The sequence below is a fragment of the Meriones unguiculatus genome, chromosome 8, assembly GCF_030254825.1.
Source record: "Meriones unguiculatus strain TT.TT164.6M chromosome 8, Bangor_MerUng_6.1, whole genome shotgun sequence".
Lineage (NCBI taxonomy): Eukaryota > Metazoa > Chordata > Mammalia > Rodentia > Muridae > Meriones > Meriones unguiculatus.
In genome coordinates, this window is record NC_083356.1 from 28839659 (window position 1) to 28866486 (window position 26828).

The 26828-nt window shown below is 42.3% G+C and overlaps 1 protein-coding gene across 1 annotated transcript in view; it reads left to right on the top strand.

Moving 5' to 3' along the window:
- Fam135b (family with sequence similarity 135 member B) overlaps positions 1-26828 on the top strand; it is a 281146-nt gene that overhangs the window by 221965 nt on the left and 32353 nt on the right. Inside the window, exons 8-12 of the mRNA XM_060389317.1 lie at positions 804-957; positions 3582-3631; positions 13431-13586; positions 14324-14397; positions 22555-22709. Coding sequence (XP_060245300.1) covers positions 804-957; positions 3582-3631; positions 13431-13586; positions 14324-14397; positions 22555-22709 — 589 coding nt within the window. The remainder of the gene's footprint in view (positions 1-803; positions 958-3581; positions 3632-13430; positions 13587-14323; positions 14398-22554; positions 22710-26828) is intronic.

Here is a 26828-nt window from a genome sequence, read left to right on the forward strand (position 1 = left end):
TGCTCTTAGAACAAATTTCTCCTTCGAAACACTCTGGAATATCTTTCTCTCTGAGGCTAGAGTGACAAATAATCCTATGAAAAATAAACAAAACTCTTGTTTACACTTTTTCCCCATGCTGAGTCCACTGTGGACCTAAGCATTTTCTGTTCGTTGCCCAGACCACATTGTCTTTCTACCAGGTCTACAGCCTCAAAGATATTTCCTTGTGCCAGGCATTCTGAAACTGAGCTCAAATATGAGCTCTCATTAGGCAAATCAACACAGAGGACTCAACTGCATGCTTCTTTACTACTTTATAAGATAGTTTTACTTTCTCTTTGTAAAACACAATCTGCTCCTCACCCAATGGTCTTTCTAATCCTCCTCCCACTCATATAATGGATTCTACTTCTTCCGCCCTTCAAACGTGTCTACAGTGTGTTCTCTGGGAATGAGGGAAAATGGCTGTTGAGTAGGCAGCAGTCAGTGGTCACAAACCTTCCTGACAGGGGCACTGTCAGTCTTATCTGCTTGTTGCTCATCATTTTCTACCATTGTTTTTTGTTTTAATACTACGACTATTAATATCTTAACTTGAACATGATACAACAGAGGCATGGCATGCCTATTGTTTTTTCTATATGGAAGGATACAGAAGAAACTCAACCACACCTTTCTTCCTAGAGTCTTCTTATTTTCTATGAATCAGACCCGCTGTTCTGAAGCTCAAACTATTCTGTAAATGTTGGGTGGAGTAGAGGAGCACTGTGGGGCCAGGATGAGACATGGATTTCTTAGCTCTGTTTCTTCTATCTCTTCAGGGAAGCTTCTATGTCCCCTCGGAGAACTGCATACAGCATGCACACAAGTGGCATCGGGACCTCTGTCTACTGCTGCTCCATGCCTATCGGGGCCTCCGGCTCTACTTTCTAGTCATCATGAGAGACATTCCTGAGCTGCCCACCATGAAGCTGGGTAAGGGACTAGGAGCAGAAAATCTCAGTTCAGTAGCTGACAGTCTACATTGGAGTGTGGATGGAGAAAAGGTGGTATGCTTTTGCAAAGATCATGGTGAAAACATGATTAGCCATGTAGGCTTCTCTGGATTCTACCTCATTGTATTAAGAGAGATTATTTAGAATAATGACAAATGCAGTAAGAACAAATATGAGTTCCCTAAGACATCCACTCATTCATTTATGTGCCAAATAAATATTTATTGAACACTTACTACATACCTGGCATCCTATCCAATAATGTTAAGCTGCCTTTGTTAGAACTAATTTTGGTATCACACAAAGGAACATACAAACAAAGCCAAAATATCAACAAGGCAGTTATTTTTGCAAGAAGGATGTGCCAGAACCCAAACAGGGCTAGCAGCAAAACACGGCCACCATAGCTCCTGGCTTCCATCACTTGAAGTAGGTAGATTGAATCTCACCCTACTGGTGAGAACTCAACTTCACAATCTAAAGTGACTGTCTAATCAAGTAAAGCAGAAGGTTCTTGAGTCCTTCAGTCCTTTCCAGGCCACAAACTACAACTGATTAAAACATAGACTCTCTCTCTTTCCCTCACTCTCCCCTCCCCCGTTTCTTCTCTCTCACACACAACACGTTTTATGGAATAATTTACAAGTTTGTAGTATTTAACAATTAAGACCAATTATAGAGTTATAACTTATAAATATGCATAACAGCTTCATAAAAGAGCACTATACAGAAGGGAATCATGAACACATATATGTACACCTGTAGCCATTCATATCTATTATATTTGTGTGTATCTAATTATCCCTTGTTCTATCCTGTGAAGTATTCTAGAACCTCCATTGACATGTCAAATTTGGTTATGGGGACAGATAGATTTTTTTTCAAAACTAGATATCATGGAGCTTAGTGAGCTTAAATCCCACTTGAGTAGTAAATAGAGACATCAAACTTGAGAACTAAAACAACTACTCAAAGTCATATAGGAATAGATAGCCATGACAGAGATCCTGGGGTAGGATGCTTCAGTCCTGCCACCCTCCATTAGAGTATGCCATGTGTTGTGGTTCCAGTGTGAGTCCTTTGGATCAGAGGCTTAACAGGGAGACTGTTCAAGGATATTGCATACGTCAATGTCCGAATCCCACTGAGTTTTTATTTCTCTGTTTGTTCCTTTGGATACCAACTTCTGCGAGAACCATACCATTGGTAGTGCCTGTGGCAGGTGTATTATAAGCAGGTTGCATGACAATGACATAGGTACAAGTTTCTCTTTATAGACTACGGGGTCTGTGAGACCTGGGTCCCCCTCACATTCCTTATGCTCTGCCTCTAGTCTGCAGAGCAGAGGAGTTTTTGTACTGCTATTGGATTTCAGACCCTCTTGCCATCTACTGTTATGAGCCATGACCCCTGGCCAAGCCAGTGGCCAGCCAGGTTTTTGAATGAAGCACTCTTCGACTTGGGTGTTTTCGGGAGCCAATTTTATAGAGGCTGTAAAAAAAAATTACAAGTGTTTCAGGCTGTGACTCTTCCACAGAGTACTTGCTTTGCAGATGTTAAATCCTGGGTTTGACCTACAGCTCCACAGACAAGGCAAAGAAGTACAGAGTCAGAGCCCAGTTACATTGCTCAAAATAAAATGGATTTTATTAAGCAGCAGTTGGTGATCAAGCCTAAAAATAGAACAAGGTTTCTTTATTCACTAAAACATTTCCAACATATTTTTGTTGAGTATCTTCTATACTGGCCATTGTGCTGTACACTTAGGATATAGTCCTGTTGAAAAGGGACAAAGTCTGATGAACTTTTGGGTCAATTGACCTGAGGTAACTGGTCAGATGGGAGGGTCAGCAGGACACAGAGGTGCTAAAAGATGGCTTACGTTGCCCTAGCCAGTACAACTGCATGCCAATGGCTCAGCTTAGCACTGGAGAGCTAGGAGAGAGCTCAAAAACGATCAAAACTCTGACCATTAAATCACTAATAGCTGGAGGTCACTGGTTCAGGCTGACAAGCTGGTGCATAGCAGGCTGCCCTGTGGGTGGCCCGGATTGCTATGATGCTCATTAGTGAGAAGGTCCCTGGAGTCTGCCCTCTACTCAGGCTTGCCACTTCTCTTCCTGCAGCTTCTTTTCAGCCTCACGGTGGAGACACAAATCTGTGTTTGCTCTGTTAAAAATATGTGTTTGTGAGAATCTCTGTGTGTATGTGTGTGTGTATGTGTATGCGCATACACATGTATGTGTGTATGTTCATGTGTATGTGTACGAATGAATGTGCACATGCCTGTGGACATGCATCTGGAAAAGGATGAATAAATGTAAACTTGTTTGGGGAAACGCACAATGGTAGACACACTAAGGGGTCAATTGTACCTTATAATTCCACTCCGCACTCCACAGTGGGTGTCTCTTGCACTCAATCCATGGTACCAAATGAAGCTGACTCTTTTCAAAGTCTGATCAGGGAGTCCTCTGGAGTTGCCTTTGTCTCTCTTCGGGTTTACCATATAACTCATGACATTTAGGCCTTTTCCTTTAGTTTGCAAGTACAGCATTTAAGTGGGGTCTGTTTAATTGTGTGGTCTTTGTTCTTCCTTCCCAGAGGCCCTTGCTGTTGAAGAAACACTTTCTCAGCTGTGCTCAGAGTTACAGGTAATTACAGTTCAGACCCCGAATCTGAACAGATGGAAGGTACTTACAGTGCTGGACCAAGCTGGTTTTGCTGGCCACACAGCATGCCACTCACTGAAGCCACAATTTTCCCCAGAGAGAACAAGTGAATTCACAGGTACTGATGTGTGGGGATGGGGGATGGGCCTGGCCTCAAATCTGCCTTCCGGAGCAAAGGGCTGAGAGACTTCTGTGTCTGTAAACAGACAGTGTCTGAGGCCACGTTAGGAAACATGACTGACAGAGAGGAAAACAAATAATGTTTTGCTGTTCATAGGCAGCAGTTTCAGAAATGGCAGCATTAGCACTGTACATGGGTAGAGACTACAGATGCCAAAAGGTCACGCTCCAACATTGCATACACTCAAGTGAAGCGGTTCATGACTTTGACCCATTTAAGCAAGACAAAGTTATCTGCAGATCCCTAACAGCGTAATCATCCAAATCATCCACAAGTCAGGGCACTGTCTGGGGTGATGCTAGTCCTGAGTGTGTCACCTCACTGTTTACCTCTGTGACTTCTGTACCCAGTGGAGCCAGTGATCACTAAGCAAAAGACTGGGCAACCAAGAGGACTTATTTAGGTTTCCCCTTGGTTTCTTAAGAAAGAACATTTTATTCTTGGTTTTTTAGCTTTTGCCAGGGAAGAAGAATGACTCAAGAAACTTACAGGACAAAAAGGAATAATTTCATGCTGGGGACACTTGGTTCGAGCTTTGTGAAGGAAATGAGAGTCGTGCATTTGGAGAGTGTGTGCGGAATGAGTGTGTGTCTGTTTGAGTCACCTGCTGTGATTTACAGCCCCTGGGGCACTCAGTGTCAACTTTGGGTCTCCGTAAGCATAAACATGCGTGAACACCTGTGCACACGTGCTCCTGTATACGTGCAGAAACGAAAACACCACAGACACAGACAGAGATAACACACATCTGGTTTTCATTGGCCTTTCTTAAGCAAGTGGGACAGCCACACTTCAGAAACGTGGGTAAGGACCCCTGTCCTTGCAAAAGGAAAGGAATTTAGTATTGGAAGGAGGTTGGTCAACTTGGGGAGTGACACAGTTGCTCATTGCTGGAAGCTGGCTGCAAACCAGACCTGTGTATTACAGCATTGACAGTTACTTCATATTTGTGAATCTTGGCTTTCCTATCTGTGAGGCAGGAACAGGGGCTGAGGAGATGGCTCAGTGGTTAGAGTGCTTGCCGCCCAAGCATGAAGAACACGCTTCAGATCTCCAGAACTCACTTGTAAAAGTGGAAAGGCCAGACCTGATGGCTGCTTCATATACATGAGATCCCAGGTACAAGCAGTCCAGCTAGACTAGTCAGAATTGTCACGCTCAGGGTTTGGCAAGAGATCCTGCTTCAATAAATGAAGTGGAGAGCCACTGATAAAGTATTCAATGTCAACTCTGGGTCTCCATAATTATAGACATAGGTGGGCATCTGGACACACATAAACACCACAGGCACAGACAGAGATAAAACACATCTGGGTTTTGTTGGTCTCTCTTTTAGCTAAAAATGTGGCATGAACCTGCCTGTTGCTATTTGGTGAGCATTGCATAAAGTGTCATCATTTAGTCAACAGAATGTTCTGTAAAATAAATATTATTATGTTCCACAGGGTAGTGACTGGGGAACAGGTCACAGAGTGGGTGATGTTATCAGGGACATAGGACAAGTAGAGACATCCGTCTCCCTGTGGCAGAGTCTTTTGCTCCCCAGTACAAAGCTACCATAGGAAACAAAACTGGTGACAAAAAATAGAAGTAGAGTTTGACCTATGCACATGGGGCCTGGTACAGGACAGAGGGCAGACAGAGCCAACCACACTATTTATTGCCACAAGTACCATGGGGCTCTGGCTGGGCATTCTCTCCTCTACTGAGTAGTTTCTAGTGATGCATGGGTCCTTGGCAGGCAGTGTTGTCAAAGAGCCAACCACCCCTTTTCTCTTTGGCATTTTCATAAGCATCTCGTTAGGAGCAATGGCACCTGTTGACCAGGTGAAATTGGATCCACTTCAGCTGGCATGTTTAAATTCCCATTAATTGTGAGCACCAGGGTTAGCTCTGGGGACTTAGTGGTGATCCCTTCCCCTGGAGGGAAGGTTAGAGAAGGAGTCTAATCACTTTTGGGCTTTCACTGCTATTTAGCACACAAATTAAACAATATCTGGACAGAGATACTGCAGATAGTGATGGGATCCCAGTGTGTCAGTAATCCTTTTCAGGAGGAAACAAGATTTTAGTGGGCTCTAAAGAGGAAGCTCCATTGAAATCAAGGACTGAGGGAATACCAAAGCTTTGCGATTTTGCACCAGGGCAGTGACAGAGATTTGAAGGGGGAGGGTCTTTGGTTCAGGGCTGAAGGAGGGTCAGAAGCTTGAGCTCTGCAAGGAGGAGATTGACTGAAGCTCCAGGGAGGGAGCTAAGACTAATAATTAAGAAGCCTGAATGTCCCATTCACCATGTGGCCTGGACAAATTCTCTAAGTCACTGGGACTCAGGGAGGATGGTGCATCCTTTGGAGCAGGTGTAGAAGAATAAACTTCCAACATCTGTGCATGTGGGGTTTCCCCATCTCCTTCAGTTAGTTCTCCGATACTAACAGTATGTCCAACTATGTAGTGTCATTCTAACTGTCTCCCTAGGGTTGGCATCATGTCCCACAGGTTAAAGGCCCAGTCTTACAACACTGTCCCCCATTCAGAAGCAGTTTATGGACCTATCCTAATTTGACCAATCAGCTGTCAGGTAGACGTTGTAATCATACTCCTTTCATGTTAGATTGTCTCCTTTAATGGCTTATAGAACACAGGAAACAGTTTCATAAACATTACCAGTCTACTATAAAAGATGTTACAAGTGGCATAAATGAAGAGCTAGATGAAGGATATGTAGGTCAAAGTCTAAAAAGGAGGCCAAGAGTGGACTTCCTGTTGCTTAGTCAAGCCATATAAACTTCAGGCAGGTGGGTACATTCACCAACCCAGAGGCTTTACAATCTCCAGCTTTGATGGTTCCTTTATGTCAGAAGCGGATCTGGGACCTCCAAGAAAATTATCACACAGTCCAACTTGTTCCAGAAAGGGAAAACATTTCATTTCTGCAGAAGGGTGCATACCCATGACTCATCAAGAAGGCAAGCACACCCAGTGGGGTCCTACTGGGCTTTTTTTCCCCTAAAGGGATCCTCTTTCTCACTAAGTGGTCTGAGCCTGGCCTCACACTCTTACTTTGCTGCATAAGTCAAACCAGAGTGTGGACAGGCAGAGCGCAGTTCTGGGAGGCCAAGGACCTATGGATATGTTTTTTTTTTTTTCAGTAAGTGCTGGCGCTGGAGGAATTTGAATTTCTGCCAAATGGCTTCTTCACAATTTTAAATGACATTTGTTTCTGTATGACCCTTTGCTAGAACAGACAGTACTAATTTTTCACTCATGGAGGCTCCAGTAAAGAGATGTGATTGATTAGGTCCTGGACATTGGTAATTTACTCCATCCCCAACACTTCTCCCTTCTTTGATATCTGGGAACAATACCCACTTCTTAACCATGAGCTGGCTTTCATGGCAGCAGTTTCTAGCCTGTAGCTGGCTAGGGGATAGTGAGATCCACTTCAGGAGTTTGTTAGAAAAGACTAAATACCAAAATCTGTCTCTCTGTCTCTGTTTCTCTCTCTCCCTCTTTCTCTTGCACCCCACTCCTACATACCCACACATGCACGTATGCAGGCACACACTCACCCTCCTACTGCTGTGGAGATTCCAGGGGGTTGGGGTGCTCCTCATCAGGAACAAAAGACTGAAATGCACCTGCGCTCTCCAGCAGAAAACTTGAATTGAGAAGGATGACAATGGTTTTATCCACAATGACAACAGTGAGGTTCACAGGGCAGCCTCATCACAAAGGAAGTGCTCAAACATGCATTCACAGTGGCAAGTGGATACAAATAAGCTGGGCTTCCTTAGATGATGAGACCTGATAAACTAGGGTCAGATAGGGGAGGAGGACCTTCCCTATCAGTGGACTAGGAGAGGGGCATAGTGGGAGAAGAGGGAGGGAGGTTAGGACTGGAAGGAAATGAGAGAGCAAAGCAAATAAATTGTAACAACAATAACAAAAAGTTTCTCAGCCAATTCTCAGGTAATCTTTTGGATGAGATTACCAAAAGCGTGACAAGGTGCAATGGCAATTTCTGCTTGATGGTAGAGAACACTGTGGCTCTGGTCTCTGGGACACCTTCCTCTATGACAATTTGTCACCTCTGATGATGGCAATGACTTGAGAGATTTGAAGGCAGAACTGTCAACAGTTTTATCAGACTTATTTCCGAAGAGGGCCAGTGCTCACCTCCACCTCTTACTGCAGAATCCCAGGCTGTGGGAAGGTTTTCTTGATTTTACTTTTTTCAATTCTATGGCAGTCTCACGTGTGTATGATGAATGGTCTCCAGTTTACCATCTACTACCCTCTTTCATACCCCCTCCTTCTCTGGCTGAAATTCTTCTTCGCAAGTTTCTCTTCTACTTTCATTTCCTGTGTGTATATGCATGTGTGTGTTTCTGTGTGTCCCACTGAATTCTTACTTCTCTCGATGCTGCAGGAATTTTTCTAAGCACACTTTATCGCAGAATTTTATTAGGTAAGAAACTCTGAGTGGTGATGGGTGCGAGCTATTAACGGTGAAGGGTGAGGGCTTCATTCTACCCCTTAGTTTGCTCCTAATGGATTGACTGGCCTGAGGATTGACTGGTAGTAATACAGCTGGATACTTAGCAACCCTCGCGGATCACAGAGCTGGGATCTGGTTAGAGATGAGACACCGCCACCTTCTGGCCAGTGGTGAGCAGTGGCGAAGGTGTTCATCTCAAGCCTTACTACTATGGGCAGGGATGAGCTGGCTGGTTTCAGGTGGTTAAAACAATAGAAATCCCGAGTTTTCTTGCAGCAGCATGCTCCCAGGGCATCTTTACTTGGTGGGAGAAACTTCCGTGTGAAGCACAGGTCACATATGAGTGTGAGCACGTGCAAGTTTACCGACTTCCTGCGACGTGTAGAACGTGAAATGCAAATAGAGATGATAGACTGCAAATCTGGGTGGGGTGATGCTGAGGGTGCTCCCAGCACAAATTAATCAAACATGGAAGTGTGCCCCTTACCAAAGCACTGGAGAGCCTCCTGACTCTCGCTGAGCAGCAATGGGAAGTAAGCCTTGATGTTAGGGTCAGTTTTCTGTTTTAGTCACAACAACTTAAGACATTTCTAAGGTACAAAATACTGTCTGGTATTTATCTCCATGAACTTTTGGGAATTATTTAATTATCTGGTAGTTGCTCCTGGAGCTGCCCCCTTCTATTGGGGAATACTCCAAAATAAGGACTTAAGAAGAAAGTGATACTTGGGTTTTGATTTGTTTGTGTCAGCCACACTTGTCAGAGGGGATCTTAGCAGCTTTTCCTGTTAGTCTAATAAATCTACCCATCAAGAGCAACTTAAGAGAGAAAGAGTTTATTTTGGCTCACCTATCCAGGAAGTCAGTCATTACTGTGGGAAGTCACAACAGTAAGACCTTGAGGTCAAGAAGCACGGGGCGAAAAGTGCTCACATTGAATTCCCCGTCTCCTTTGGTACAGTTGAGGATTCTAGCCCAGGGAATGGTGCCGCCCTCTGTTGGTGGGCTGTCTTTCTACCTCAATTTACACATTCAAGGTAATCCCAGACAGGCATTGCCTGAAGCCAGTATCCCAGGTGATTCTAGATTTCATCAAGTTGCCAATTGAAATTAACCACAACAGAGGGTTTGAGAGTACCTTGCTTCAAGCTGGGAAGCAACCTTAGAAGCTGATGGCCTAATCGGATGCCCTGATCCAGATGAATTTTCGTGTCCCTGCTATGGAAGAACTGACTTTAAGCTCAAGGAGGCATGGTTCAAGGACGCCCAGAAGACCCTTTTTCACACACACACACACACACACACAATTACACTATTCTACTGACTTTCTGGCTTGCCAGACTGTAGCACACCATGTAGCAGAAACTGAGCATGGAATAAAGTGAAAGGCAGCAGAGGAGTGAATGTGGTTAGTGCCCAAGTGATCAAAGCTTTTGGGAACAGTCAAAGTAGGTCGCTGAGCTTTCCCCATTCTAAGCCACAGTTACCTGTCCAACATGTTCTTATCAGAAGAGTCTCCACCAAAGGCCCCAGGCCCTGTGAAAGCAATGTACCATGATTACTGGCTTGTTAACAGGTAAGGCCCCTCCTTCACCTGCTGTTGAAAGCTATCCATACCTGTCTTGTGTAGTTATACAGGCCCATGTGTCGGTAATGATAGGAAAGTCCTCCCTTGGCTTAATTAGAAGCCTCTGTAATTTCATCTGAAGCTATTTCTAGAATCAACTATGGAGGAAATAATTCTCCCAAAGACTTGTTTAATGAAATCTTTCTTTTTTCCATCTTCACCTCTGGTAGTTGTACTCAGAATTCATACTATGTCTGCCAGTGCCACTCTGGTGAAGGGGGGTTTGCTTAGAGGGCAGAAATAGAATCCCAGAAAGGCAGGACTACATAATTGAGACATGGGACATCTCTCAGAGATTTTAATCCACCTATTTCTGTACTAAAGGGTTGCTGAGTTCACATTATTTATTGCCTGATGTGCTGGAAGTAGGGAGACTGAGAGGTTAAACTGAAAATGTGGACAAACTGAGGCAGTGGCAGTAGAACAAGCCACACTTCTGTTAGAGGCACCATTAGGACGGTCTAGGAAGGTCAAGGGCACATAGTCAAGAAGAGTTCAAAAGAGAGGAATGAGCCTTAGACTGATAGCATAGAGTAATATTGTCATAAATATAGGGAAATAGAATTGACTCCCTAGTCATTCCCTGGTGGATGACAGAGCATCCTGAAGTGATGAACAGAACAAGAAAGTAAATCAGAAGATGAAAAGAGAGGACAAGGCATTCCAAAGGGAAGATGCTGCCTGAACAATGGTCTGGTGTTGCAAATAGCCAGGCCTAAGCATGCTGCTATAGGTGAATCAGCACAGTTAGGACAAGGGTGGTACATTTGGTAAGAGGTGTGGTAGCTTTGGATAAGGGGGGAATCATTTCCGGTGGCAATATAGTGCCGAGTGTTGATATAGTACATTGGCTGTCATTAGTGAAGATTCTGGTTGAAGAATCTCAGTATGAGCTACTTGGATTTCATTGAAAAGCTATGCTTTGCAATCTGCAGTTTTCCCAGTGATACATCCTATCCCTCAGGTCCACTCCCCTGAACCTTTCCTTCTCTTTCTCTGACTACTCATAATGCTTATGTGGCTGAGCTGTCAATAGTCATGAAAGGGTATACACATGTTTTAGAAGATGCTGTGTAACTGGAGCCTTGCATCTGTAAGCTAGTTATCATAAAAAAGCAAGTATCTCCAAGTGCTAAGAGCCTCACTGTGCAGGAAACATCTCCTTCAACCTTTTACTCTTAGATATGAACGTTTACCTGCTCTGCCTTTATCCAGAAGTAATCCTCAATCCAATAACAACAATTACAAAACTGTATCTAGAAGCTGTTGTTTGTGTATTTAATAAGGAAACTGAGGCACAAGATGAAGGAGGGAAAGAGACTGGCTTTGAATGGCTGTGGCTTTGTGAAAGCTCCATATCATTCTTACTAGGACATATCCTTATGATTTCCATTACAACAGCAGAGGCCCTCTCTAACTTAGCACATGTCTTTCTTTTCCAAACAAGACCAGGAAAGCCCTCTAATTGCTTTCTGTGTGTTGATGAAGCCTGGAGCTCAGTGGGTGGGCTTCCTCAGAGGAGCATTTCATCTTCTTATTTTTTTCCCCTTATGCCCTTAGAATATGGCTTTCCCCATTCTAAGCCACAGTTATTTCTCCACCATGTTCTTACCAAAAGAGGCTACACCAAAGGCTCTAGGCCCACTGCAGTCTGACTCATTGTAATTAAGGTAACCTGAAATCTTCCATAAGAAGAGGAAAGTGAAGGTTAAGAAGATACTGATGACTCAAAGACACTAAAAGTGTGTCTAATGACCCAGATAGTTAAGTATTTTGGGGTTCTGAGAATTGTATTGTCTTCAAAGGTATTTTAAGTACCCACTGAGGTTGAGTATATGGATTTTTGGTTATATAGTTATTCAGTTAAATCTTAGTTGGATTTTAGATGCTCTATTAATTCACTGTCATTTTGCTTTCTGTGAAAGGATGGTTATAATATTCTACCTAAAAGATAATTGTATGAATTGAACGTGAAGCATGTATAAAATTTATGATCATCCTCCTGCTAAGTGATAAATATTAGTAAGTGGAGCCATTGTGATTATAAAGCACTGAGTTCAGAGTTTAAGGAAATACAGGGTAGATTCTAGCACAAAGATCTCTGCTCTGTCCGGAATGCTGTGCCTTAAAGATGGAGCTGGTTTCCGCCTTCCACCTTCCCGATGGTGAGTGCTCTCTGTCACGAACAATTCCACATTTGGCTAAGGCCGAGGATCTGGCTTGCTTCCATGTATGTGGACCTATCTGCATTGCCCACATGGCACGCTGGGGTTGGCTACCCAGAGGCTATTTAAGCTGTGGGCTGGCTTTCCCCAGGGTCAGATGATTGTTCAAGGTTCCTGAATAAACTGCATTGAAAAAAAAAAAAGACATCAGTAAGTACACATTAAGGTATTTGATTACCAGAGACTGTGGACTCATACAGTATTCCAGTCAGAATCTTGCCCTGAAAGAGTAGCTGCTTTTGGCAGCTCAGTCTCAAAATGGGTACCCTAGTAAGGGGACCATGGGCTGTTTCTGACATGAACTCAGGACTGGCTCTTTGATCAGTTCACCCTGAGGGCTGGGGCAACCTTACCAGGCCACAGAGGGAGACAATGCAGCCAGTCCTGATGAGACCTAATAGGTTAGGGTCAGATGGAAGGAGAGAAGGACCTCCCTTATCAGTGGCCTGGGGGAGGGGGATGGGAAAAGAAGAGGGAGGGGGAGGGAGGGAGAGGGGGAGGGGCTAATGGAGGAGGCTACAGTTGGGATACAATGTGAATAAATTGTAATAAATTAAAAAATATAAAGAGCAACTGCTTCAATTGTAAAAAAAAAAAGGATCTCTGCTCTGAGTGTGTGGGTCTGAGGGAGGATGCAATGGCTGCTTTCCCTTTGGTGCAATGGTGCAAATGCCATGAAAAATGGATAAAAGACGTAGGTGCTAATATTTGGGGAAATGCGTTCTAAGGTGATGAGATCAGAAGTTTGGGGTAGAGAGTTGAAAACGAGTATCAACTGTATATAAAAGCCGAGATGACATACTAGACAAAACATTTTTGGAAATCTAGAAATAGGTCTCACTTAAAACATGCACGGAGAGGGAAAACATAGATTGGGGATAGACAGATACAGGCTAACCTTGTTATGAGACCGTGGGATCTGAATGTTAATCTATAGACGGGAAACTGCCAAATAGATTACCCTTCTCATTGCTGCTTCTCTTAACTCTCACATCCAAAGGGACAGGATTACACAGTTCTATATTCTATAGCATGAGACACTATATATAATATTATATTATATATAATATATAATATAATATTATAATGCTATAATAATGTAGCATTAAAGCACATGTCTCATGATATATCATAATGTGTTATTACACCATGTCTGGAAAGGGACAGAGGAGCTGACTAATGATCCCAGGATGAGGACTGGAGCAGCCCAATAGAGCTAGGTCTTTGACTTATACCTTTTTACCCCTCCAGATGCTGAACAACCCAGAGAAGATAGCTGAGCAGATCAGCAAGGATCTTGCCTGGCTGGCTTCCAATCTGATGGCTTTGTGGACCCAATTCCTGGACACAGTGACTCTGCACTCTCAAGTGACCACTTATCTCACCCAGGAACATCACACTTTGAGGGTAAATTGTAAAGTGCTATAAACTCTCTGACTGCATGTGTTTATACTTAAGGAGAAGTTTTTTGAAAGTTGGTTCATTGAGAGTAAGCAGCTTGGGCATTGTGTTAATCTATAGATTTCAACAGAGGTACCACTCAACTGTGAACGAGCATTCTGAGGCCAAAAACCCAGTAGCTACTCCAGTTCTGTTCTGTTATTTGTATAACACATTCCTTGTCCATATCTGATAATGGCTGAGCTTATACAATTGACTGTTACAAGTGTCTCAAAATACTCGGGAAAAAGTGCTTTCAGTGTAAAGTGTTGCCCTCATTCTGACTCTGTAGGTGTAGGTATTAATATGTATGGCTTAATGTGGATCTCATTTTGCACAAGAGAAATAACTGTATGAGAATCAGAGTCCACAGAGCACACAGCTTTAGGAATTCTCCACATTGTGCACTTATTTAAAATGCCGGCTTGGGAATATCTCAGATTCTAGTAGAAAGAGTAAAACTTTCTAAAGATCAAAGCAGAAGGGGAATGAGTTTATAAACACACACTACACTGTTTGAGCTAAGTGCTATGAAGATGTGTAGGCTTATGCAGAGGGTGGGAAGCCTCTTGTTTCAGTCCTCTGTGTGAAGGCACAGCTTTCCTTCCATGAAAAGATCACACTTGATCTCCAGGCTCTCAAGTTTAGAAAATGGAGGCTATCTCCACTTGAAGAATTAAGCTGTTTACGTTGTCACCCCTCAGGTCCGAAGGTTTTCTGAAGCTTTCTTTTACATGGAGCACCAAAAACTTGCAGTCTTGACCTTTCAGGAAAACCTGTAAGTAATAAATTGCCCACCCACTTCATCCCGTTCAAGTGGCCACCCAAGGCATTCAGCCCTTTGTTGTTGTTCTGACTTCCTTTTCTTTTCGTCTCTTGCTGTGAAACAGACACTCTGTTTCCCTTTGCACACTCAGTCTACAAACTCTGTGCAGGCAGAGAAAGTATTCACACTGGGGAGGCACGAGCTGCAGGTGGCAGGAAAGGTCAATAGCCAAAGGTTTCTTTTGTTCCATGTCTATCAGGAAGAAATGAGACTTCCCAAGTCTCTGCTGACATCTGTGCCAAGTCTGCAAAATTAATGGAAGCAGGCGGTGTGGGCACATGCTATGTCAGAAAAGCCCTATGGCGCAGTAGCTAAAACATATATTTAGCACAATAATTAAACCCAAGATCTCTAATCAGGAGGACTGATGCCTTTCTACAATTGCCTTCTTTTCAGAAAGTACTGAAAAGTATTCAAGTACGTTCAAGGGGTGATGAGAGATGAGGTTTCTTAGGTTCCCTGGGGAAGACAGGCAGAGACCCCACTGAGATCTGATGACCACCAATATTTTCATTTTGAATAACCTGTTTGTCTAAAAGAAAAGGTGAGTGGGATTGTGTTTGAGAGGCCACAGTGCATCCATCAGAAGAGGCTGATGGAGTTTTTGTGTTGCATAAGACAGACCTGTAAATCTTTCATTATAGTGTATATAACCCTGTTTCTTCCACAGGTTTCATTGTGTATGCAAACTACAGTGACATTTAGTGTTTGCTTTTGGTTCTGAGAATGAGTGGGACAGCAAGGAAAATGCATCTTCTTGTGAAAATAGCTTGTTAAGATATCACTGAGGTCTTATACAAGCACATCAATGAAATTATTCATTAATTCACTCATTCATTCATTCACTCATTTTTTTCAAGTCTTGGGCTAGAACTGGCTGACTAATTTGACAGTTAGGACTGGAAGAACAAAACAGTTAAAGTTAAATATAACCTCGAGGGCCACTGAACAAAACACTGAAATTCAGAAATATAGGGGAGGGGGGGAGGAGTGCATTCCTGGAAGTCTATACAAAATAGGAAAAAGGTGGAGTTTGTGTTATGGGTAAACCATGCTTCTCAGAGAGTGTGAACTCATGGGGAAGTGAAGGTCACAGAGAGCATTGATTTCTGTACTAATTAATTTTCTCATCGCTGGGATTAAAATGCCAAAGAACATCTACTTAAAGGAGGGTGGCCCACAATTTGAAGGGTCATCCTGACAGGAAGTCAAGGCTGCAGGAGAGTGAGGCAGCTGTCACAAGGCATTAAGTCAAGCAGAACAAGAAATGCTTGTACCCAGCTCGCTTCCTCTTTTTGACCCATCTTATTCAAACTGGGACCCCAGCCTACTGATGTTACCATGTTCAGAGTGGTTCTTCTATCATTAGTGACACCTTGGAAAATTGATCACGGACATGTCCAGAGTGAGTGTCTCTCCCAGGTGGTTCTCAGTTTAGTTGAGTTGACAATGAAAATTAAGCATCACAATCTGTGAGCGTAGTTTGGTTGGAATGCCAGCCCTCTAGACACCTGTACCAAGTACTCGTAACATAGGGTATCCAGTGGTGTACAATGAGTGAGTCCTTGAGAAGTTAATTTTCCTGCTGTCAGTTTAATCTCAACTGCAGCTAATTGTGATGGTTGGTTTTTGTCAATTTTATCAAATTTAGAATCAGCTGAGAAGGTAGTACTAATGAGAGCTTGTCTAGATTAGGTTGGCCTGAGGGAGTGTCTGTGGGGATTGCCTTGATTACAGTGATCAAGTTGAAAAGACCTGCCTAATATGGGTGACACCATTCCTGGGCAGGACATTCTGGAATATAGAAAGTGGAGAAAGCACTGTTCTTGTCTGTGACTGACCAGCTGCTTTCATCTGCTGGCGTGACTTCTCTGCAAGGGTGGACTATAACTGAGAAATGAGGTCCAAAAAAATGATTTCTCCCATAAGCTGCTTGTGGCAGGGCATTTTATCACAGCAGCAAGGAAGGAAATGAATGGGTTACTCATAGTTTCTGTCACCATAAAATGGCCAAAAGTAAAAGACGAAAGGACAAAATGGGAACATCCACACAGAGTGCAAGCAGTGCAAGGCAGAGACCTTCCTGTGTAAATGGTTATGTAAATATAGATGGTGATTGATGAATGACCATCAATTGTCCACCTGGACTAGAGATGAGGTCAGGTAGGAATTCTTCCTGACCAACAGGAAGCATAAATTCACTCATTCAGGTAGTTACAGGTGTAAAAGAAAATAAGCAAGATAAGGGAATATGGAATGAGAAAGGGTATGGCAGGTGCTCTCATAAATGGCTGAACACTAGTTTTCAGAATCCCAAAACCAAGCCATGTACTGTAAAGCATTTATGGAGTTTTGTTATGTGAATTCCCCACAATGGTGTTTCAAGTTATTTATGAGCTATTGTGATGTATGAAGCTAGAAAGAGACACATATAGCTTATTCCTGCAAACTAGCATCAACACCCTTTTAGGCAAAATTGTGTGTGTGGATCATGGTCTGATTTTAACAAAGTGACAAGAGAAAAAAATATAATTGAGGATGTGACATTTGACCTCAGTCTGTGGTTATAGCAACTCGGGCTGTGAACATTGGTTATGAAGCAAGAAGACCTTCCATTAATTATCTGGGTCTGAGACAAACAAACATGATGGAGGGAAGCAGGAACTGGAAGGTAGGAGGGAGGGGCAGGAGACTAGCTCATGCTTTGTGTTCTGCACCAGAAAATAATGCAGATTCATGAAAAGTTCAGTTCATGGTTTATTAGCTTGAAAATGAAGCTGGACATTAGCATTTCAAATCCCATTTTACCATCTTAATTTCTTTAATTTTTTTCATTAATTAATTTATTTATTTATGTTACAGCCTGATCAGAACTGTCCTTCCCTCCTCTCCTTCCAATTCCTACCTTTCCCCTTCCTTCTATGACTCCCTCTCCTTCTCAGACGAGGAGAGACCTCCCATGGATATCAACCCTCCTTGGCATATCAAGTAGCAATGGGCGCATCTTCTTCTATTGAGGCTGGACAAGACAGCTCAGTTAGGGGAAAGGGATCAAATGCAGAAAACAGAGACAGCCTTTGCTCTGCTATTAGAGTCCCCACATGAGGACCAAGCTGTACATTTGTGACATATGTGTGGAGGACCTAGGTCTGCCCCATGGATGCTCTCTGGATACTGGGTCAGTCTCTGTGGTCCTTTATGGACCCGGGTTAGTTGATTTTGTAGGCGTTTTCTTGTGGTATCCTTGATCACTCTAGCTCTCCCAAACCTTCCTCTTTCATAAGATTCTTCTAGCTCCACCTGATGTTTGGCTTTGGGTTTTCATCAGTGCCTGAGTGAAACCACTCAGATAACTGTTGTTATGCTAGCCTCCTGTCTGCAAGTATAGCATTAATAGTGGCAGAGGCGGGCTTTCTCTCATAATATAATTAGTAAGTTAGAAGAGTCATTGGTTGTCAGAGTACAAGGTTTTATAGGTTGGTTTGCATCCCCCTCCTTCCACTGGAAGTCCTACATGGCTTCAGGAGGTGGCCACTTCAAGCTCCATATCCACTGCTGCTAAGAGTCTCAGCTAAGATCACCACCATAGACTCCTAGAAGCCTTCCCTGTTCCACAGATGCCCCCACACAAAAAATTCCTCTTTCTCCCAGCCCTCGTCATTCTCCCTACCCCTGATCCCCACACATTTCCCCCTCCCCGTCCTCTCTCCCACCCACATCCCTCTATCCATCTATTTCAGGTGTCTATTTTATTCCCCTTCTGAGTGAAATTCAATCATCCTCCTTTGTGCCCTCCCTGTTACACAGCTTCTTTGTCTGTGGATTGTAGGATGGCTATCCTGTACCTTATGGCTAATATCCACGTATAAGTGAGTACATCCCATGTGTGCCTTTCTGCTTATGGGTTACCTCACTCAGGATGATATTTTCTAGTCCCACCCATTTATCTGCAGATTTCATGATGTCATTGTTTTTAATAGCTGAGTAGTATTCAATTGTGTAAATTTACATTTTCTTAATCCGTTCTTTGGTTGAGAGACATATAGGCTGTTTCCAATTTTGGGCTACTACATCCATCAGAATGGCTAAGATAAAAATCTCAAATGACAACACATGCTGGAGAGGATGTGGAGAAAGGGCAACCCTCCTCCATTGCTTGTGGGAATGTAAACTTGTACAACCACTTTGGAAATCAATCTGGTGCTTTCTCAGACAATTAGGAACACTGCAACCTCAAAATCCAGTTATACCATTCCTAGGAATATATCCAAAAGATGCTCAAGTATACAACAAGGACATTTGCTCAACCTTGTTCATAGCAACCTTATTCGTAATAGCCAGAATCTGGATACAACCCAGATGTCCCTCAATTGAGGAATGGATACAGAAATTGTGGTACATTCACACAATGGAATACTACTCAGCAATTAAAAACAAGGACATGAAAAAAATAACAATGAAATTTGCAGGCAAACGGTAGGAACTAGAAAAGATCATCCTGAGTGAGGTATCCCAGAAGCAGAAAGACACACATGGTATATACTCACTTATAAGTGGATATTAGATATATACTATAGGATAAGCATACTAAAATCTGTACACTCAAAGAAGCTAAGCAAGAAGGAGGACCCTTGGTAAGATGATCAGTCTTCATTAAGATGATCAATCCTCATTCTGTGAAGCAAATGGGATAGACATTGGAAACAAGAAACAAAACAGGAGTCCATCACAGAGGGCCTCTGAAGGACTACCCAGCAGGGTATTAAAGCAGATGCTGAGACTCATAGCCAAACTTTGGGCAGAGTACAGGGAATATTATGAAAGAAGGGGGTGATAGTAAGACCTGGAGATGACAGGAGCTCCACAAGGAGAACAACAGAATCACAAATTTGGGCCCAGGGATCTTTTCTGAGACTGATACTCCAACCAAGGACCATTCATGGAGATAACTTAGAAACCTCTGCACAGATGTAGCCCATGGCAGCTGATTCTCCAAATGGGCTTCTAGTAAAGGGAACAGGGCCTGTCTCTGACATGAACTAAGTGGCTGGCTCTTTGATCACCTTCACCTGAGGGGGCAGCAGCCTTACCAGGCCACAGAGGGAGACTATGAAAGACAATCCTGATTGGAAGGGGAGGAGGATCTCTTCTATCAGTGGACTAGGGAAGTGGCATGGGAGGAGATGAAGGAGGAAGGAAGAGTGGGATTAGGAGGCTACAAGAGTAGGGGCTACAGCTGGGATACAAAGTGAATAATTTGTAATAAATAAAATATTATATTAAAAAGAAGAAATAAAACAAAAATTTTGTTTACCTTATCTTGATTCAACTTTGGTAAGTAGAATTTGTCAAGAAATTCATCTATTTCATTCAGATTTTCCAATTTTGTAGAGTACAGGCTTTTTAAGTAAGATCTAATAATTATTTGGCTTTCCCTACGATCTGTTTTTTTTTGTGACCCCCTTTCATTTCTGATTTTGTCAATTTGGGTACTGTCTCTCTGCCATTTATTTGTTTGGCTAAGGGTTTATCTATCTTATTGAATTTCCCAAAGAACCAGCATTGGTTTTCTTGATTCTTTGTATTGTTGTCTTTGTCTCTAATTTATTGATTTCAACATGAACTTTGATTATTTTCTGTCATCTACTCCTCTTGGGCCTGTTTGCTCTGTTTTGTTCTAGAGGTCTTCAGATTTGATTTTAAATTGCTAGTATGACATCTCTTCAAGTTTTTATGAAGGAACTTAGTGCTATGAACTTTCTTCTTAGCAGTGTTTTTATTGTGTTTCCTAAGCATGAATATGCTGTGCATTCATTTTCATTGAATTCTAGAAAGTCTTTAATTTATTTCTTATTTTTTCCTTGACCCATTGACCATTGGGTAGAGTCATCAGTTTCTGTGAATTTATAGGCTTTCTGATGTTTCTGTTGTTGGTGAAGTCCAGCTTTAACCCATGGTGGTATGATAAGTTACAAGGGTTTATTTCAATTTTCTTGTCTGTGGAGGCTTGCTTTGTGTCTATTATATGGTCAATTTTGTAGAAGGTTCTGTGAGGTGCTGAGAAGAAAGTACATCCTTTTGGTTTTGGATGGAATGCTCTGTAAATATCCGTTTCGTCTATTTGATTCACAACATCTGCTAGTTTAAGTATTTCTGTTTAGTTTCTGTCTCGGTGATCTGTCTTTGGTGAGAGTGAAGTGCTGAAGTCATTAGTTACATGGAACATGTACAACATAGATTAACAGTTAAAGGACATCCTCCCCCCCCCCCGGATCTGGAGAGAAGGCTCAGTTAAGAAAATGGCTTCTATGAAAATAAGAAGATCTAAGTTCAGATCACCAGCCCCAGCATAAAAAGCAAGGTGTTGTGGCAAGTACTTGTAATGCCAGCATTGCAAAAGAAGAGACAGTAGGATCCTTAAAATTGGTTGATCAGTCAGTTAGCTGAACTAGTGAGCCTCAGGTTCAAGTTGACAGGCTCCACTGTGATCAGTATGGAAGCCAGAGAGCCAGAGAAGCAAGCGGTGTTTGAAGATGTTGGGACCAGGGGACCAGTTTCATGTATAAAGGAACCTGAGGGTTAGGGATGGTGCTGTGAGCCCCATGGTCTGAAAGTTGGAGAACCTGGGATAGTGATGTCAGATAACAGGAGAAAACAAATGTATCCTGGTTTCAGGGGAAAAAAAAGTTCATTCTGTCCATCCCTGTGTTGTTCAACCTATCAAATGGTGCCTGTCCACACTGAAATCAAGATCTGGCAAGCTTATCATCAGTTCACATGCCAGAGTCTTCTGGATACACCTTTACATACTTAGGAGAGAAAAGGTGGAATAGAGTGCAGACCCAACTGAAACAAAATATTTAAATATCCAGCTACAACATCCAAATAGTTAAATATTCAAATAGGTATAAAGTTGCAACAACTTCTATAGAACTTTGAATAAGAGGAAAAAATTCACACTTTATTATTATAGGTGAAACTAGAAAATAGAAAAAATAAGCAAACATATTTAATCTATAAAAATGAATATATGCTGTCATAATTAACATTATATTAATATTTATATCATATATATGACACAAACCACAGATGTGTATGTGTTGATCTCATGGTATTTCTGTTGATGGTGATGATATAATGTTTAGAATTTGTGAAGAATCTGTGCAGGGTTACACAGCTACAGTTATTTCATAGACACATATGGCCCACATGGCTGGGAAGTGACATGGGAGTGTCTAGAGTGGAGGCTGTTACATAAAGAGGTACAGGCCAGCAGGCAGGCAGACTGGCAGACACATGTTCAATCTTCTCCCAAATCTACAATCCTAGAAGTCCTTCTCTTCCCTTAGGGAATAGTGACTTAGTTGTTATATACAAATATAAAACATTAATTAGTTATTTTTTCATAATAAGAATTTAATCTCTTCTGGGTAGGGAATTAAAATAGCATGCCCCTCCCAACTTTTAAATCATAAAGTAGTAATTACCTCAGATTCTGAAATCAAATTCTTCTTGTTAGAATCATGTTTAGGTCATAGAGATTAAATATAAACTTGAAAAATCCCCCCACAGGGAAACAGAAATTATATCCTTCCTGATTTATGGTAGCTTACACACTAATAAAAGTTGTCAGTAACCATGTAATGATAAAGAAGCTACCTCAGGTGGCTTTTAACTCAGCTGTATCAAATACGACTCAGACCCTGAGTACTTTAAAAAGTCAAAGATGCTGGAGTAATAGATGAGTAATTTAACTTTCTCCTCCTAAGCACAAATTTTAGATCTGTAGCCATTTCTTAGCTTGCCTTTCAGTAGCCAAGTGCTAATTACCTTCCTGTAACTGGCCTGTGTAAGCCAATCCCACAATGCACTGCACCAACACTGGATCAGTACCTCAGTAAATCAGGTACCTGGATCAGTTCCTCAGCAAAGCAGACTACTACATCGGGGCGGGGGGCGGGGGGAAGGGGGTAGGTTGGAGGGCACAAAGATGGTCCTTGCCAGGATGTGCTAAAAGCACTGCTAATGCTTTCTTGGGGTTAGCATGATAAGATTCTATTGAAAACTTTCGGTCCCCAGTGGTTGATTACCTGTCCGTGTTCTCCACAGGACACAGACCCACAGCCAGCTGTCTCTGGATATCCGGAACTCAGAGTACCTCACCAGCATGCCCCCACTGCCCGCAGAGTGCCTGGACATTGACGGTGACTGGAACACCTTGCCTGTTATCTTTGAGGACAGATATGTGGACTGCCCTGCCTCAGGTTTGTCTTTCTCTGTTGTTTTGAAAAGAAACAAGAATTAGGCTTCCCGGGTAAGTAGTAGTGCGTTAACTAGAGCTACTGGAGTTCTGGCGGCCACTATTCACGACAGTAGGAGCAAATGGAGGCAGCCTTTTCCTTTTGGAGTTAAGGAATTTTAAAAGAAGAGTTGGTATTAAGGCCTACATGGACTTTTCTGGTTCAAAACTGTCTCTGGTGCTTGTGTTTTTACCTACAGGGTAAGACACAAACACATTCACACACACAAACACACACACACACACACACACACACACAAGAGCTATCAAAGGCTGGTGATAAACGTTTGTTATCTCACGTATACAGCTTTAACTACAGCCATTTCTTTCTGGGCTTTAATGACACTGAGTTAGTGCCTCCCTTGTGGTGGTTCTTGTGGTAGTGGTTGTTTGTTTAGTTCCTTTGGATAAGGTTTTGCTATCATTCTAGCCGGCCACTCACTATGTAATCCAAGTACCTGTTTAATGCCACAAGGCAGGTCAAGGACTTGAGAAAATGGTCTGTGTAACTATGAGAATCCATGAACAGATAACTGTATCAGGGAATAAAAGAACAAGGTTGTACCTTTTATTTGTGTTCCAGTGTTCCACACTGAGAACTGTTTTTCAGTGAACCCTGAGACCAACTGCAAAATGACCAGACACAAAGAAATGAATGTCCCTATTCTGTTCTCTTTCGCAACTTGACCATAGAAACACAGCTGTGACCAGAAAATGTCAAGTGCCATATTAATGATTTAACTAAACTTTAACAAAATGGTTTATTTCTTTAATCCTTTAAATTTTGTGTGTGTGTGTGTGTGTGTGTGTGTGTGTGTGGTGTATACTCAACTCCAGAGTGCAGCCTCTGCTCCACTGCTCTGTTACCTTCCTCAGCTGTTTTAAGCCAGACTAATTTGCTTGCTGCTTTATAAAGCACAGAAAAATGGTTACATTTCAGAAACTCTGAAACTGGAGACTTGTAGTCTGGAATCTAGGTGACCTGGAGGGACAGAGAAAGAGTGCAAACATGAATCTGGTTTCCAGTTGTACTCTGACATCTAGCGTCAAGACAGTGTATGACAAGTGGAGTGTATCCTGAGTTACTCTAAACCTCCAACTCAATGATGTTTTAAACATTGTTTTTTTCTTTTCTTTCTGTTTTTTTTTTGCAGTTGTACTCCTTTAATTTTCTTTCTTTCTTTTTTTGAACTTTTATTAATTACACTTTTTTCACTTTGTATTCCCCCATAAACCCCTCTCTCCTCCCCTCCTAATCCCACTTTCCTTTCCCCTTCTTCATGCATGCCCCTCCCCAAGTCCGCTGATGGGGGAGGTCTTCCTCTTCTTCCTTCTGATCTTAGTCTATCAGATCTCATCAGGAGTGGCTGCATTGTCATCTTCTGAGGCCTGGTAAGGCTGCTCCCTCTTCAGGGGGAGGTGATCAAAGAGCAGGCCAATCAGATTGTGTCAGAGGCAGTCCCTCTTCCCATTACTATGTGACCCACTTAGACACTAAACTGCCATGGGCTACATCTGTGCAGGGGTTCTAGGTTAACTCTATGCATGATACTTGGTTGGAGTATGAGTCTCTGGGAAGACCCCTGTGTTCAAATTTTCTGGTTTTGTTGCTCTCCTTGTGGAGTTCCTGTCCTCTCCAGATCTTACTATTTCCCTCTTCTTTCATAAGATTCCATGCACTCTGCCCAACAGTTGGCCATAAGTCTCAGTGTCTGCTTTGATAGTCTGCAGGGTAGAGCCTTTCAGAGGCCCTCTGTGGCAGGTTCCTAACTTGTTTCCTGTTTTCTTCTTCTTCTGATGTCCATCCTCTTTTCCTTTAAGGATGGGGATTGAGCATTTTAGTCAGGATCCTCTCTCTTGATTAGTTTCTTTAGATGTACAGATTGTGTGTGTGTTCACATGCATGTTAGCACATGTGTGCTTGCGTGTTTATATGCTTGTGTTTTCATTAATACATCTTGTAGTTACATAATTACATAATTAGAGCAATTGAGGAAATTAAGCATGAATTGTAAGAACCTCTGACATTTTTCTGTCAGAATTTGATGTAGATTGTTTCCCAGTCATTTCAGTTGCAGGTGTTGATAAATATTGCAGTGAGCATAAATTTCAGTCTTCATGCATGTTATTCTATCATGTTATTTTATTCTATTTTGAATCAACTACACTTTCTCTTAGCCCATAGCTTCACCTGAAAAGTAAATATATTTTCCCCACAAGGTCTTCCAATGTACCACATTCTACCCATGTTACTCATTTGGGTCTGGAGTCTTAACATGAGGAGATATGACAGCAAACATTTGCTTACCCAGGTTCTTGTAAGCCATCCATTGTCCAAGTTTCATTTCTGGTGCTGTGCTAAGACCCTCTGACACAAAAGCTTAGGGGAGAAAGATGCTTGCTTCAGACTACAGATCCAGGCTAAAGTACATCCCTATGAGAATATCAAAAGCGAGTCATATCATAACCACAGTTAAGAACAATGAAAAATGAACACTGTACTCTATTCCTTGCTTGCCTGTGCTCATCTCGATTCCTCCACTCATATAGTTCAGAAACCCGCGCCTAAGAAACAGCGCCACCCATAGTAGGCTGGGTTTCCCACATCAGATAACTCAATGAAAACAGCCCTCCACAGACACACCCATAGGCCAATCCAATGTAGAATATCTGTTGTTAAGACTCTCATCCCGAGTGCTTCTAAGTTGTATCAAGTTGACAGCAAAAGCTAATTGTCACACATAAGTAAAATTTCAGTACATCTCTCTTTGCATTGTTTGTCATAAGCTGTGGGCTGAGGATCAGCCCTGTAGTCTCAATTATTTTGGTACAGTGAACATTTACTCTTACCTGTCTAACTGTCTCCTCAGGGTGTCCCCCATAAAGCCCTGACCTGATGTGCTACTGCTGTCTCATAAGCATTACTGGCTTGCCCACTTAAAACTCAAAGCTCTTCTTCTAAACTTTCTTAATTCTTATTAAGTTCAAAGCTTTTCTTGACTGATTTGTTCTTTTACAAAGTATTTGGATGGCTTTTTAAATCCAAATCAAATATCTTAATACAACATTGAACTATTTCCTCTTTCTGCAAGAGTGTGGTGGCCTGAATAGTTTTATGTTGCCAAGAGGTTGTCAGACACATTCTTAGTACATTCTTTCAGGGTAGCATCAAATGGGATGTACACAAGTTTGGTTTCTATTTGCAATATTTGTGTGCATTTGTGGTTAGAGTCAAGGTAGGAATATGTGCTCTGTTTCAGAAATTGTAGTTGTTCTCCTGGGAGTCCATACCCTGTTACAAGACAACAGTTCATCATAGTGTTCGGATTTAAATATTTTTTTCCAACCATTAGGGTTTGAAGTTGAACAAAAGGGTATCTCCTACAGGGTTATTTTGGGAGGTGTAAAACACTGAAGGACTAAAAGCCAAGGGCCAACGGGTATTAATTAACACCAGTCACCAGTGTCTGGCCCTCCACCTGTCTCTCTGAGTGAGATGCTTTGTTCTTCTCAGTCTCTCAAAGTTTTAGTGACAACTCCAAATTATTACGCTGGCAACAGTTTCCTCACTGCCATTTCTTGCATCCTGTCTCTTAGTTAAGGATGGGCCTTTTTATTTTGTTTTCCGAGAATCTATAATTTTTCCCCTACGACTTTCATCACAAACTCACTCACAGCTTGCAAGCCGATCCACATTCCAGATTATCTCTGCCTGTTCATAGTCATATCCCTCTGTTTATGCTCACTTCATCCACTTAGGGACTATACACTCCAGAATTCTATTCTTTGTTTGTGACATCCCTGAGTCTACCACGACCCAGTGTCTGCTGTTCTGAGGAAGCATTCCCCAGAACAGTGTCCTGCTGTGCTTCATTTACTTCTGTTTACTTTTGTAAGTTATTCCTTATGAAATGATTTTTAGATTTCAGTTCCCAGCAATAGAGATATTAAAAAGTCTGTGGGCTACTACATAGAGGTAGCCCATGTACTCCTTGGCCCTGCACATGCTTACTTTCTCAGCTGCACCGCCTATAGCCTCCACTCAAGGGTAACTTGTGTTCCAGTCCATGCCTCTATGTTAGGT